This window comes from Paramisgurnus dabryanus, chromosome 12 (genome assembly GCF_030506205.2).
Source record: "Paramisgurnus dabryanus chromosome 12, PD_genome_1.1, whole genome shotgun sequence".
Taxonomy (NCBI): Eukaryota; Metazoa; Chordata; class Actinopteri; order Cypriniformes; family Cobitidae; genus Paramisgurnus; species Paramisgurnus dabryanus.
The window spans coordinates 31,430,121-31,446,086 of NC_133348.1; the positions used below are offsets into that span (position 1 = coordinate 31,430,121).

At 35.4% G+C, this 15,966-nt stretch overlaps 1 protein-coding gene across 4 annotated transcripts in view; it reads right to left on the reverse strand.

Annotated features, from left to right (window-relative positions):
• The window catches only part of dlgap2b (discs, large (Drosophila) homolog-associated protein 2b), a 171,473-nt gene that overhangs the window by 94,728 nt on the left and 60,779 nt on the right, over nucleotides 1-15,966 (reverse strand). For all 4 annotated transcript variants that reach the window (XM_065268747.1, XM_065268746.1, XM_065268750.2 and 1 more), the window contains one exon: nucleotides 2,356-2,570. In XM_065268747.1, coding sequence (XP_065124819.1) covers nucleotides 2,356-2,570 — 215 coding nt within the window. The remainder of the gene's footprint in view (nucleotides 1-2,355; nucleotides 2,571-15,966) is intronic.

The window sequence follows — 15,966 nt, forward strand, 5'->3', positions numbered from 1 at the left end:
TTTTTCGGCCTTGGTTTCCTCATTTTCGGTTTTCAATTTCGGCCAAGAATTTTCATTTCGGTGCATCCCTAATTTAAATTAAATATCATCAAATGTGAAGAGTCATTCATGAAAATGTGGGAACGTCCTTTCTCAAAGTAGATTTTAAGGTGATTTGTATTCTTAACTTAAAGAATCCATTATTTTAACAATATTTTACTGTAAAAGTACATGTATAGTCCTGTTGAATATAATAGATTTTTCACGAAATCATCGTTAGCCAACAACTGTTGTAAGTTTCGTCGTTACTAACATCGATCAACGATTTGGTGTTTCCCGAAACCATAGTTCAAACGAACATTCGCAAGCTGCATCGCAAACTTGTGTGGTTTGAATGACAGCTCTTCACCTGTCGTTTGAAGCATCATTCCTTGTTATTATCATATGTAGACTTACGGTGATCATGCTTTTGATTAAAATAAGCAAAAAACATGTGATACATTCTATATCCATCATTCTAAATATATTAACATTTTATTTTACGTCTTTAAGTTTGTAAACAGAATAATAGCACTGCATTTGAAAACTGCGCATGTGCAGAGTCATACAAGCTTTAAGACCCTGGGGAATCCCTTGGAGAAGTGACGTAAGATGTAACTTGCACGTGAATTAAATATCTTGAAAATAAACAACAGAAAACTAAAACAAGATACCAAAATCAGTCTTCCGATGCAATATGTTATTTACAGCAGTAATCGGACATTAAATCGATTTGCACAGATTAATTAGTACTTAACCTCCCACGCGACATCATCAACTATGTTGTTGAACCAACGTGGTTCAAACGACGAATGTGTGACAAAGTTACTATGCTTTCGGGAAACAGTCGTAGCGAGGTAGTTCGTTTCTCCAACTATGCGTCATACTATGTTGTTTCAGCAGCGAGTTACGTCGTTGTTCGGGAAACGCACCCCAGATCGATTCAATTTCGATTCATAAGCTATCAAATCGATTTGATTTTGATTCTTGATTCTCAGATCATTTTTATACTCGATTCTCGATTCAACTCAATGAATATATATTTAATACAAATACTATATTAATAAAAAAGAACAGTGAACAGCAGTTTACAAGTGGGTAATTAATAAAAAGAAATTAAAAGCCACAACACTATCGTTATTGCGAAATCTTAAATGCTTTTATTCCTCTGACTTTTTATGTGAGGTGGCATCAACGTCGATGAAGCACCTGAAACCACCATTTTAAGCACTGAATGAATGAATGACAGGCTCGCCTCTCGCTCCTTGGTAACATCGTACAAGGCAAAAAAGAGGGTGACATCTAGTGAAGAAGACTAGTAATTAGATTAACGTTAATCATACGTTCAATGTTTGCGAAAAATAAATATGAAAAAATCAATTCTGCTCTTTGAGTGTCGATTTTGAAATGACCACGTACAAAACGATTAATTCGAAAAATATTTTTTTTGCCCAGACCTAGTAATTCATCACTTTAACTTTCAAAACCAGCACATTTTACTTAGACATGCTATTTTACCAATAAACTGACCAGCGCAAACCTTAGTAAATCAACTCACGTGATTCATTTAAGTACTCTTTAGTGCCCGAAGGAAATGTACAAATGCAAATGCAATAAGATCAGTCGCAAAAACAACTGTGTCCTGTCGCAAACTGTTAGTAAATCTGGCCCATATAGTCTGTACCTTAAATGAAACATTTCAGTAACATAGTGAAATAATTTTGTTTATAAAATGTATGAGTATAATGAAAATAAAGCCATTTGAACAACATTGAGCTAGCCTGGAAAACGTCTATGAAAGATGATGTGGAAGAAGAAAAGAAATGTCCAGAGTCCAATCCAACAGCTAAACAACCTCGTTGCTTTAACACAACTCATTTCATATGCAGCAGTCCACATCACCCAAAGCCCAAAGCAATCTATTACAACCACAAACAGTTCCTGTGTTTGAACAAAACAAAAATTCATCGATCAATTCGCCAAATCCCCTTGTCCCAGCATTTCAGGCCGTGAGCAGAAACACTCTGAAAAGACAGCCAGTCGAACGATACAAAAATTAAAATATCACAGTACGGCATGAATTAGCTAACGTGAAGATGTAACCTCATTCATAATCACTATACAGTCGATTACATGCCTATTAAATTCAACAGACTGTTCAGACCTCTTTCTAATGAGCAATCCTGACTGCACTGAATGTCACCTACTGTAAGACAACTCTACACGTTAATATTTTCATTAGCACCCACATAAAAAGCACTGTATAAAGAAGAAAAGTAGATGAAGAACAGCTTTTAAGAATAATAATAATAATAATAATGAGTGTAAGAGACTCACCTTTGGGTGTCTATATGTGGCCTCTGCATGGCTGATTTGAGGACAAGGGCATCAGACCGGACAGTCTTCTGAGGGGATGTTTTAGGGCTGGCATCAGACTCACCGCTATCATCATCTCCCATGGCTTTGACGTAACTGCTGCTACGCATCCGGCGGCACGGGATCTCCTCTTCCTTGTCGATCCCGGGATAACCCCCCCATTCGTCCTGAGGCACCTGCAGATGTACAAACCCACACCATCAAAGTCGGTTCTCACACACGGATGAGAGAATATCACATCTTTGATCAAACATCACAAAGCGGCGTTTGTCAAACCCACCCAACCTTCCAGCAAGACCGGAATGAGTGAGGATTTACTGATTCAGGATGAAGAAGCGTACTTCTTATGACAAGTTCAACTGAGGGAAACAAGTGGAAGCGTTGCACTAGTTAGCCTTTGTTGAAGTTGTTAAGAATCTGATTCAGTTCCTGGAATGCTAGGATGTTTTCAACCCATAGCTTTAAAAAAGGGACAAACACAAATGTTGTGTTAAATTAACTTGAAAGTGTCCATGTTTGACCCAAGCATGTGTTGAAACATCCCAGCATTTTGTTGTTTCATATCTTAACCCCAACTCCACCTTATATGGACTTAAGTTTTATTACTTAATTAAGGTAAAGTCCATGCTTAAGCTTTTTTGTTACGCACAGGAAGACAAATTAGAAATTATATTAACATATTTTATGAAATTATTTGGCCCGCCCCAGCCTGCCCCAATGTATCTATTTTTACAATCCGCCCTGTATTCGCAACCATTAAAGAGACATACTAGGCATTGTACTTTAAATGAAAAGAGGCTTTATTTCAGCCTAAAAGTGCTTGGAAACAGCCATGTAAACTGGCAACAACATCCACTTATGAACCACAGAAACCAGCATGGTTTCATTAATACCAAGATAGGACAATGATAAATATTTTTAACATTTACAAAGCAGCGTTTATATTCATCTGTATAGAAAAACTATTTTTGTCTACTTTTTTTAATGATTTATTAATTTCCCTGCACCTCGTCTTTCATCTTTACTTTAATTCCTCTGTTTGTTTTGTTGTTGTGGCTGGTGGCAGAAGCTGCTTGGCGCTTTCATGACGTGAGGCCAAAGGTTTGGGGACATCACGCAAGTTAGGCCTACGTATTGTAACCTTATCACAGAACCTAATAAAATATGAAAATATGTATTTGGAAATTTGTATATATGCTACAGGGAATTGCACGCAACATACATGCTTTTTTACTTCGTTTTTAATGACCCGCCCACGCAAATAAAGTGACAATTTCTTTACCAGTTATTAGATGACCTGCGCATCACTAGTACTGATCACTTAATTAAAACCGAACTACACATAATTTAATTAGACAGTCGAGAGAAGAGAAGACGAGGACAGAATGAATGGTAACAGGGATCAAGAGAGGTCAAATCCAAACTGCTGCCAAATTCAAACATCATCTTGCATAAGCAGCACCACAACTCAACATAAGGTAGCATACACCTTGAATTAACCCAATGAAAATATGTTTTTTTCAATGTCCTAGTCTTGCCTCTAACAGTTGAATAGTATCATAAATTAAAGGGCACATATTTTGCAAGTTCCACTTTTTTTGGACATAAATGTGTGATAAAGTGAAGTGGGTATTTGCCAATGTATGGTAACCCATACTTGGAAAGTGACCTCTGCATTTAACCCATCCAGTTAAGGTGCCTTGCTCAAGGGCACCACAGTCGCAACCCGCCAGTCGTGAGCCTCGAACCGGCAGCGCTCGGGTTACAAGCCCGGCACTCTAACCACAAGGCTACAATAATAAAAATATCCACCCTCTCCTTCTTTTATTATCTCTATTTAACCAAATTCGTCTCATTAGACATGCTGTTTTAATTCTCTTGTTAATGTGATATCACATTGATAAAGCCATGCCCACAGCCACTGACTGACTGGTTAACTTTACCCAAAAACTTTTCTAAATGTGTTTGTTAGCATGTTGTAGCACTAATGCAGATAAAGATACTATTGTCTCAGACTGTATTTACTAGGGCTGCTCGATTAATTGAAAAAAGAATCACGGTCTCCATTCATAAATAAATGCAATCTTTCTAAATGACAGCGATTCACTTGCACTTTTCCTGTATACAGATGCTGCATTCATGTGTTCACGTATTTACGTTAAAACAATCCAAGATGCTATATTAGTCAAACTTGCTCACACTCCCACAGTATAAAACCAAACCCTATTCATTCACCAATCTGACCCGATCGTTTCTCCACTTTCTAAGTGGGCTATTGACACAAAAGAACTTTCACTTTATTTATTATGACTCAACTTGCATACTTAAATGTTGTGATTTCTTTGTATGATTTCAATATTTTGGCTGGATGGCTACATCTGGTGGAAATTTTGTGTCAATGTGTTTGCTTAGTTTATGATTACAAAATACATTATTTTCCACATACCGTACATTTTTGTAGTTCCAGATATACTGTTATCTTCAAACACATTGATTTTGTACAAAACTCGCGTTTCCCTGATTGGCCAGCTAATCTGTACTTTGTGATTGGCCTGAATACCTCTGACGTCAGCCGGAAATGTGACGCTCCTTACCATGTTTGAAAGATTCGCTCACAATGCAATGCTAACAGGAGTTAAATTACAGGCTGTGAGTCCAAGCGGAAGGAATTATGAAAATGTCGGTCTTGTCTACATCACTAATCCCAGGAAATAAACTGTTGCCTACAATCCATGTGTTTGTTGTAGTCCAAGAAAAGAGATTTATGTTGGAGACGATAACTCGCGTCATTGTTTACTTTGGGGTTTGTACCTTTTGCATATCGTTAGCATGTACTAATACACACCTACAGACCAAAGGAAATGTAAAAACGTGAATCAGACAATAGGTGGTCTTTAAAGGTTTTGTGTTTTTAAAGTTTTAATGTTGGCCAGTGAGTGTACAAAAAGCACAGGTGCTATTTATTTATTTTAATTATTTTTATTTATTAATGTCAACATTCTATTTTTTATGTTTAACAGCTAACAAATTTTAAGTTACTCATCTTAAGGTGTCTAAAATAAGGAAAAGAGACTTTTAAGACACATTATTATAACTGAAAGTCCAGTGTAGCACTTTTTTTTACTTAAGTGCAATACATTTTTTTGTAAAAAAAAAATGAGAGTCAATTGAGAGAATCGTGATCTCCCATGGAGAAAAATCGTGATTCACATTTTAGCATAAATCGTGCAGCCCAAGTATTCACAGGAATCAGAAAGCCCTTAGTGTCTATCGGTAAGGGAGTGAGGAGCTGTAGCTCATGTCCATTTAAAGGTACAGACATGAAAACAGCACTTATAGCATTATGGACATGATATAAAAAACGATCTGTGAGGTATTTTAAGCTGAAACTTCACAAACACGATCTAGGCACACCTCAGACTTATATTTCATCTTGTAAAAATCGTTGTGCCCGTAAAATCAAAGTTCAGATAAAATAAAAATGACTGTGCATAAACATTCATATTGTCAGTAAAGTTGCAGTGGAAACTCTGGGTCAAGGAAATGTCAAGACCTGTCTTACATGTGAACACTGAATTCATTAACACCTCCAGATTTATTTTCAAGGGACAGCGTTGGCAATTTTATGTAGGATGCATCCATAGCAACCACACATGAATTAACATCATGCATATAAAACAATGCAGCTACAATAAGAGATGTGAAATATAGTGCTTGTTTATTGAGTACCCGAGGCAACCACTGCAATTTAAGATGAAAACAATTACAGTATGAACAACAACAACAACATCTATTCATAGAGGGATACAGATGTGTGTAATGGGTGCCACTTCTAATTTACTAAATTATCTAGAAACAAGGCATCAGACGGTTCAATGGAATGTTTCAGTGTCGGATTGGGTGGAGCACAGTTTAGCTACTCTAACCCTGTGACTGGATAATAATAGAGTAAAATTACAACTATGGTATTGCACCAGACTAGCCTTTCTACATATCATTTATTTATGCAAATTTCTATCCAAATAAATATTCATGTTAAGCCACAAACTCCACCCAGAAAGCAATCGTCATCATTTCACCGTTTAGATTATCTATAGACCAGATATAGTCCACCTACTGTATGAGTAACGCACATCTAGCCAAAATATACTCGAATTTGGTTATGTTGTTTTTGCCAAAATAACTTGTGAGATGTATGATACTCATGATCAGGTAAGCCATTTGTTCACAGACTTTTCGACAGTGCACCAAAAATATGTACATGTATTTATATTGTCCTACAGGTAGTGATCATAAGGTCAGTGTAAATCCTGTAAAGTAGAGGTGTTTTTTTAAGAAAAAAAACCATTTTATTTATTTCATTTGATTGTGTGCGTGGGGGACCTACAAGACATTGTGCCCAGGGGCCTCCGAATTCTTAATCCGGGCCTGGCGTTTTACTTTTTGCTCCTCAACATGGTCCATCTTTAATCACTCCTCAACTTGGCTCATCTTTGTTTTCACCATCGCAAACAGAAATACCTGTGATGCAGTTTTTTTACCTGATAAGAGGGGTTCTGGTGGATCAATCACAGCGCTTGTGGTCCACGTAGAACGGCGTAGAGCTTACGCACGACTATAAATCGGGCTTTACTTATTACGTAATCAGGAAACTAGCGCTCCAGTGTTGACAATTTTGAAATTGTTGTATGTGGAATGATACTTATTAAAGGATTAGTCAATTTTCTCAAAAAAAATCCAGATAATTTACTCACCACCATGTCATCCAAAATGTTGATGTCTTTCTTTGTTCAGTCGAGAAGAAATTATGTTTTTTGAGGAAAACATTCCAGGATTGTTCTCATTTTAATAGACTGTAATGGACCCCAGAACTTAACAATTAACTCAACACTTAATAGTTTTTTTTTCAACTGAGTTTCAAATTACTCTAAACGATCCCAAATGAGGAATAAGGGTCTTATCTAGCGAAAGAAAAATAAAAAATATGCATTTTTTTAAACCACAACTTCTCATCTTCCTCCAGTCCTGTGATGCGCCAGCGCGACCTCACGCAATACGTCATGACGTCAAGAGGTGATGTATGCGAAACTACGCCCCAGTGTTTACAAGTGTGTAGAAAGAGGACCGTTCAGACGTTGTTGTATGTCGAATGATACTAATTTATGTCTTTGTGTCAGTTTATTGTTCAAAATAGTCCGCAAATGTGTGTTTTTATATATGTAACACGTGACCTTTCCACGGCCTTACGCAATTACGTGAGGTCATGCTGGCGTGTCACAGGACCAGAGATAGACGAGAAGTTGTGGTTTAAAAGTGCATATTTTTCTTGACAAAAATGACAATTGTTTCGCTAGATAAGACCCTTATGCCGTTTAGAGCCCTTTGAAACTTAGTTGAAACTGCAATTTTAAACTGTTGCATGTTGGGGTCCATTAAAGTCTATTAAAATGTCTAAAGTCTATTAACATTTTTTTGTTTTTTTTTAAGAAAATGGACTAATCCTTTAAGGTGTTTGTGTCAGTTTATTGTTTAAAATGGTCCGCAAGTGTGTGTTTCACATGTAATGTGTGACCTTTCAACGTGATTACATAATATGCAAGGTCGTGATAAAATCAAAGACAATGTCATAAGAAGAGCACCAAAGCTTCTCTCAGCAGGTCTCAAATATCTGGATGAGCATAACATAACCATCAACAAAGTTTGTGTTTGAGAATGATGCCTTATATGAGTTTATACAATTGTCTGAGAGGCTTTTCCAGCCATGCGATATTTCATCAGTATCATCAGGGAAAACACCTCACCATTTGAATCATTCTGTCACTGGTCGTTTTAGAATAATAACGGAGGCTTGTTTAACCTCTTGAGCTATACAGTCACATATTTGTGACCCGTCACGGAAACCAGTGACACAAGTCAGCAGCACAGCTTTCGAGTTTTTTTTTCCATATTTGTGATTTTTGTTTTTTGTTGGGATCTCGAAGAAGCCTCTCCATGTTTGAGATAGCAGTTTTTGTATATTTAAAAGCATACATTTTGCGGTTGAAAACTGCATTTTTTTCCTGAGATTCTAGCGTCATTGTTTGTGTATTTTTACATTCTGGATAAGCTGGCTTTGTTTGTTTAGTTTTTGCCCCCGCCCCCCAAGGGAACAGCGTGGCTACTTAATAGGGATAGTTCACCCAAAAATGAAAATAATGTCATTAATGACTCACCCATATGTTGTTCTAAACTTGGAAGACCTCCGTTCATCTTGGGAACACAGTTTAAGATGTTTTAACATTAGATTTAGTCATAGAGCTAGACACAACTTCTCTAAATCTTATTAGATTTCCATGTGTTACACATTGTTGGAAAGCTTGTATACTACACTTTCAGAATTTGTGAATAACTCAAAATGCCCCAGATCCGACTTGTGTCCCTACTTTTTGTGACTGGTCACATTTGTGACTTATAAACCTGACACCAGAGCGGACGGTCAAACACCCTTTTTTTAAACACACTGAGCTCTATCATACACCCTGCGCAATGCTGCGCAATGCAGCGCAATGCAGCGTATGAGTTTCCACCCAAATTATCATTTTCACGTTTAGCGCTACGTTGTTTAAATAGCAAATGCATTTGTGCCCCCTTTTGCGCCCATGGGCGTTCTGGTCTGAAAACGAGGTGTGTTCAGGCGCATTGTTGGCGCATACTAAAATAGACTACGCCATTGACCAACAAAAACCTGGTCTAAAGTCAATGGCACAATATGTTTTTTGTTATTTAAAGAACGCATTAGTAATATGCGCCTATAAACGGGACGACAATGCGGGTTTGCTTATTACATGCATGAAAGCGCAGCAGCACAAAAATGCATTTAAATATGAAAGATTAAAGGATTGAATGTAAAAGATTATTATTGATCTTGGACATAAATGAGGACTAATTATGAGATGTTAGACGGCGCAAAGAGCTGCTTCACCTGCAGCCTGGTAAGTAAATAAATGTTTTGCTTTAAACAATCTGCATCTGTTTTTAAATGTTTTATTTTTTAAATGCTACCTCACAGATTTATTGTATATGATGACTCTGTGGATATGGTGAGATGAGAAACATTTTTAGGTAATGCTTAAAAAAAAACTGCTGAAACGTGAGGAGAGCCGTTTGTAAAATTCTTTATCTCCTGTTTGTTACAAATAAATTATTTTCAGAGTACAAACCTTTTCTTACATACTTGTAAATTATTTTTTGATGATATTGGATAGCCATACATTTAAAGCAATTAAAAGCCTGCTTTTTTACTTCCATGACTAAAAGAAAACGGGTTTTAAAGGTTATAATAAAAAAATAACAATTTCAATACAAGTGAAAAACAACACAATTATTTAACATTAATCTTAAACTGGGGATCTTCTTCCTCCGCTTAGTTTTTCAGTTTACAAAGACCGTCATCTAAATAGGGATTAGACATAGTGCCAGCGCAACTTGCTTTTAAAGGGGATGAGAGGTGAGACTCTCGCTGGTTTATTGCCCAAAATACTCCCATTACTCATATAACATGTCTTTCAAACTTTCTACAATGAGCCATTGGTCAAACAGCTTGTGTCAAACACACCAGAGTCAGAAAAGATTGACCAAGGGTTTACGCTTTTTGAGAAAAAAAACTTCACATCGTCCTTTTTATGTCTGTCTCTGCATATTATGTTAGGAAAAATGGCACACTTCACCAACACAGCTGTGAAAGTAACTGAAAACCAACACACATTTCATTAGACATCTTTCATTCGATTTCTTTGCTTCCTTCAGTGGTGTGATAGCAGTGTGTTGTGTTGCTTTATCCTAACACAAGGAGGCACTACAGACAACACACTAATGTAACTTAATACATCTAAGCACTGATAGTAAGAGAGGGATAGTAAAATATAAGTCCACTCAAGAGCAGGGATTTTGAGGGCTCAGAATGAGATGAAAGCATCAGATGATGAAATGATGACTGCAGAATACTTTTGGATGTTTCCCCTCGATGTGACATTGTTCTGTATTATTATTACGAAGTCAGAGTTCATTATTTCACAAAGACATTTTGTTGGAAGAGAGAAATGTCTCCAGGGGTTTCGACTGGGATGTAAATGAAGAAGTGTTATTCAATTATCCCAAACACAACTTCAACACAACACGTCTGATACCAAGCAAATTGATCAATCAGGGATCTTTATAGCCAAAGACCTTTAAAAATGTGGCTTGTTGTGCACCTTAAGAGGACATTTGAAATAAATCTTTGGTATACACATAGTATGTATGTGAATTTTAGCCCAAAATACCATGTTAAATTTGTTTACCAAAACTAGGTTACTGGGTTGATTTCTTTTCACATTTTTTAGGTTTATAAAAGCACTGGGGATCCAATTTTAGCACTTAAACATGGAAAACGTCTGATTTTCATTATATGTCCTCTTCAAGATTTGCCAAGACAGAGATGACTTTATGAGCTCAAACAAAAGACGTCCAATTCCTCCAAGACCAAATAATCTTACCTATGCTAATAATTATTTTATAGCTCCATAATTTTAGAAGAAACATCTGAAGCAAAGTTTGGATCTCTCCTCTGGACAGCTCATTTGTCTTTCCCAATAACTAGAGTAATATCCCCAGAGAGTACAACCCTAAGCGTCCGGTTTATTCTGTGAACTCGGCAAACTACTGTACTGTATGTATCAGATCCATCTAAAGTATGTGAGGGGGTAGCCAACGCATAGCTCATCATGTTTTGGTGAATGGTTAATTAGTGAGCGTATTTAGTTTAATGTCAGTTACTCTGCCTGTCATCTCTCTGAAAAGCTCACAGTCTCTATTAAGGTTAAAAGGGCAGACCTAATTCATTTCAGTTCTTGACCAGGCTGAAGAATGTGTAAAGTAGTACAGGTACAATGAAACTACTGGCACTTACTGCAATAATTAACCTTTAAGGAGGAAGATGTCAGTAAAATGCCAGAAACTGACGTAACATTCAAACAAAGCTGAATAACATTATTTAGCCGTTCGCTGCAGTATATGTAATTCATTCCATAGCTTTTCACAATCTGCATTAAAAATCATGTGATCCACATCTTAACTTTTCACAATCAGCATGAAAATTATGTAATCCAGGCTGCAAGTATTCACAATCAGAATGCAGTAACTATTCACAATTGGCATAAAAATACAGTGATCCATGCCATAACAATTCACAATCGGAATGCAATAACTATTCACAATCGTCATGAAAATGACGTAATCCAGGCCATAGCTACTCAAAATCAAAATGAAAATCACTTGATTCATGACGCAACTATTCACAATCAGCATGAAATAACTATTCACTATCTATAAATATCTATTCACAATGGTCATTAAATTCACATGATCCACGGCGTAACTATTCACAATCAGCATGAAAATCACATGATCCACAATGTAACTATTCACAATAGAAATGAAAATCATCTTGTGATCCATGCCATGACTATTCACAATATGCAATTTTTGATACTTGGTGGTTTCCAGTGTTGGGCAAGTTACTGAAAATTAGTAATTAGTTACAGTTACTTCTTTTAAAAGTAATTGAATTACTCTACCAGTTACTGCATATCAAAAGTAATTAGTTACTAGGAAAAGTAACTTTTAAGTTACTTTTATGTCTGCTTTTTAAATGTAAATATGGACAGTACTGAACAGTCAAACGATAAAAGGTAGGAGTGGGCCACAGTGGCCGTCACTCTTTTGTTAGTTTGGTTATGTACTGCATTATTTTCTTATATGGATGGGCTATTTTACACGTAAGCCTCTAATATCACAAAGCTTACTGTAGGAGACTATTTTGCTTTAGATTAAGCCTTTAAATATTTTTGTTAGAAATGATCTTAATATGTAAGCTTTATGTATATCATTAAGACAAATATTTTGTATGTTTACACTGAAAATATATAATGTGTTAAAATTGTAAACTGTCTCTTAAGAGAGTGCGCTCTGAGGAATACAGTGGAGTCGCAGTTTTCTTTACCGCATCCGTGATATTTAAGATTTAAGATATTGTTTTGTATATTTTTTATGTTTGATTTTATTGATAAACAAGATAAAAGAAAGATATTTAATCAGAAAAAGGAGTATGCGGATTGTTTTGTCAGACGGACACAGAGCGAGTGGATTGTTTTGAGAGTTTTATGTGTATCGGCATCGGCCGATACGTGGCTGATGTGTTTGCCGATTTTTTTACCGGCATTATTTACAGACAGATTGCTGGAAGCAGGTCATGTGATTAAAAACAACCAACCTTTCCGTGACAACATCGAAAGCTCAGCCTAACAGCTGGTCATAGCTGGACAAAGTTGGTTTTTATTTCTCATCTCTATATACATCTATAGTAGGGATGCTTAACGATTAATCGCGATTAATCTATAGCAGAATAAAAGTTTTTGTTTACATGAGATATGTGTGTGAACTGTATATAATAAATTTGTATAAATAAATGCAGATACATGCATGTATATATTTACATGTATATATACATTTGTATATTTATGTATAATTTATATTATATATAAATATAAATACCTAATATATAAATATATTTTTTTCTTATAATTATACATGCATGTGTGCATATTTATATATACATAATTATTATACACAGTTCACACACATATATGATGTAAACAAAAACTTTTATTTTGCTATAGATTAATCGTGATTAATCGTTAAGCATCCCTAATCTATAGTAGTAAATTGAGATAGACTGATATATCGGCCGTCCGATATATCGGAACGATATTTGCAAGTTTTATGTGTATCGGCATCGGCCGATACGTGGCTGCCGTGCTCACCAATTTTTTCCGGCTTTATTTACAGACAGAGTGCTGTAAGCCGCAAGCGACTGCAGGTCATGTGACTAAAAACAACCAACCTTTCCATGACAACATTGAATGCTCGGCCTAACAGCTGATCATAACTGAACAAAGTGGTTATTATTTCTCATCTCTATGGGGCGGTTTCCCGGACTAGTCCTAGACTAAAATAAATGTAAGTACTGTCCAAACTTATAACATCTCTTTTTAACATATCTTAAAATACATTAATGCCCTGTGTTTTGCCTCAAAGTGGACACAAGTAATGTTTTAAGTAAGGCATGTTGTTAAAACTAGTTATATTTCCTAATTAAACTAAGCTCTAGTCCTAGTTTAAGATAATTCCTGTCCAGGAAACGACCCCTTTATATATTGTAGTAGTAAAGTGCTAGAAATCATTATCCTTAGCTGATAGTTCCTCGTCATTGTGGAGAGTGCAGTTCATGACTCCATAGCACCCTCACCTGTTTTTACTATTTGTGAAATATAATTTTTTTTTTTAAGTTCAATAAATGTTACTTTTTTAAATTGAGACTTGTCACATTTGGCATCATCGTGTCATTTTTATGATGTAAATTGAGTGAGCAAAAGCAGTATCGGCTCCAAATATCGGCTAAAGAAAATCGGCAGCCTGGATCGGTCATCGGCTAAGGCTGATGAAACAAAAAAATCCATATCGGTCGATCTCTATTACTTTGTAACGCGTTACTCCCATCACTGGTGGTTTCTAATCTTGCACATCACTTTATGTGGCACTATAACTTTATCAACTATAACTGTCATACTGGACTGCATTTTCACTGTTAATGTGGACGAGGTATCTGTCTCTGGCCATGCTAAATTTTATTAGGACACTGGGATAAGTAACTATTTACCATGTCTATAATTAATATATATTTTCAAATACACAATTGCATTTTGAATATTTGACAATTATTTAGCCTGTCACGGAGTGTTAATGTCTCTAATGTCAAAATTTACTCTAAAACCAATGTATATGCTTATATTTTCTGAATAAAAAATAAATATTTAAACAAAATTTTCATCTTGCCCAACTGCTTATTTAAAATTAGGGCTGTATAACAACTAATCGCAACTAATCGTTTGCAGAATAAAAGTTTACATCATACATGTGTGTGTATTGTGTATAATAATTATGTATATATAAATACACACACACACATGCATGTATATTTTTAAGAAATATTTACATTTGTATATACATTTTATATTGATATATTATTTAAATTATACATAAATATTAATACTTAATATATTTAAAAAAATTCTTAAAATTTTACATGCATTTGTGTGTGTTCATATAAACATAATTATTATACACAATACACACACACACACACATGTATGATTTAAACAAAAACTTTTATTCTGCAAACGATTATTTGCGATTAGTTGTTATGCAGCCCTATTTAAAATGTCATGAAAACCTTTAAAAGATGAATAATCTTCTTTAGTGATGGTGGCTTTTAAAACATTGCTTCATAAAGCTTCGTAAGCTCTTACGAATCTTGTTTTTATTCATTGGTTTGAAGAGAGTTAAAATTGGGCAAGTCACGTGATTTCATTAAATGAGGCTTTTACTGTTTGGAAACTTTTCAAAACTCTAAAGGCTGCCACTAGGAGTTGTTGATTTCAAAGTGAACCCATGAACTAGTGTCTGGTGTGGCAAATAAGCCAAGGCCAGATGTTGTGGGTGGTTGAGTTGGTGGAAAAAGTGAAAAATATTGCCATTTGAGTGTTATTTTAAAATGAGTGGAATAAAAAGACCAAGGTTGATTATTTAGCAACAGTTTGAGAATGCTATGTGATCAACACCTGACATACCACAATAAAACTAATATATAATGGTACTTAATGATTTGTAAATACATTTGAAAACATAGAATGCTTTGAAGATACTTGCAATTTTTTGTTAAATGTATCATATGGGGCAGTTTCCCAGACAGGGATTAATCAAGGATAAGGCCTTAGTTATATTAGGACATTTAAGTAGCTTTTACAAACATACTTTACAAAAAGCAATACTTCTGTGCATACACCATGTGGCCAATCAGAGGACAGACTAGGATCATACCATTATGTAAAATAAGGAAGGGGGACACAAGCTAAGAAGATAATGAGTGTAGTGGTGCAGGCCAATCCCAGCACTAATCCACTCAACTATGAATGTGGATAAGTAAAAGTGACCCGTGACCAGTGTTGGGTGTAACTAGTTACTAAGTAATTAGTTACTGTAATTTAATTACTTTTCCTTTGAAAAAGTAAAGTAAGGGATTACTCTTATTTTTCTTGTAATCTAATTACAGTTACTTCTGATGTAACTAAATACTGTGTATGGACTCTAAAACAATTATGTATAGTACTAATACAATAGTGGATTCAACATGGTTTTAGTTTACAATTCTCATTATTAACTGGTTGATTATTATTAGCATTAATATTAATGAGATGTTGGCTGTTTATTAATACTTAATAGCACATATTAATGCCTGATTCTGCAAAACCTTATTCTACATTCTTAACCCTCCCCATTTCTACCAATACTTAAAACTAACAACTTCTTTAGTATTAATAAGCTGTAGTTGGAGTATATTGAGGCAAAAGTAGTTAATAGTTAGTTAATAGAGAGAACTGGACCCTAAAGTGGGACCAGAATAATTGATGTCCTTTTGTATATTATTTCTTCGAGCCA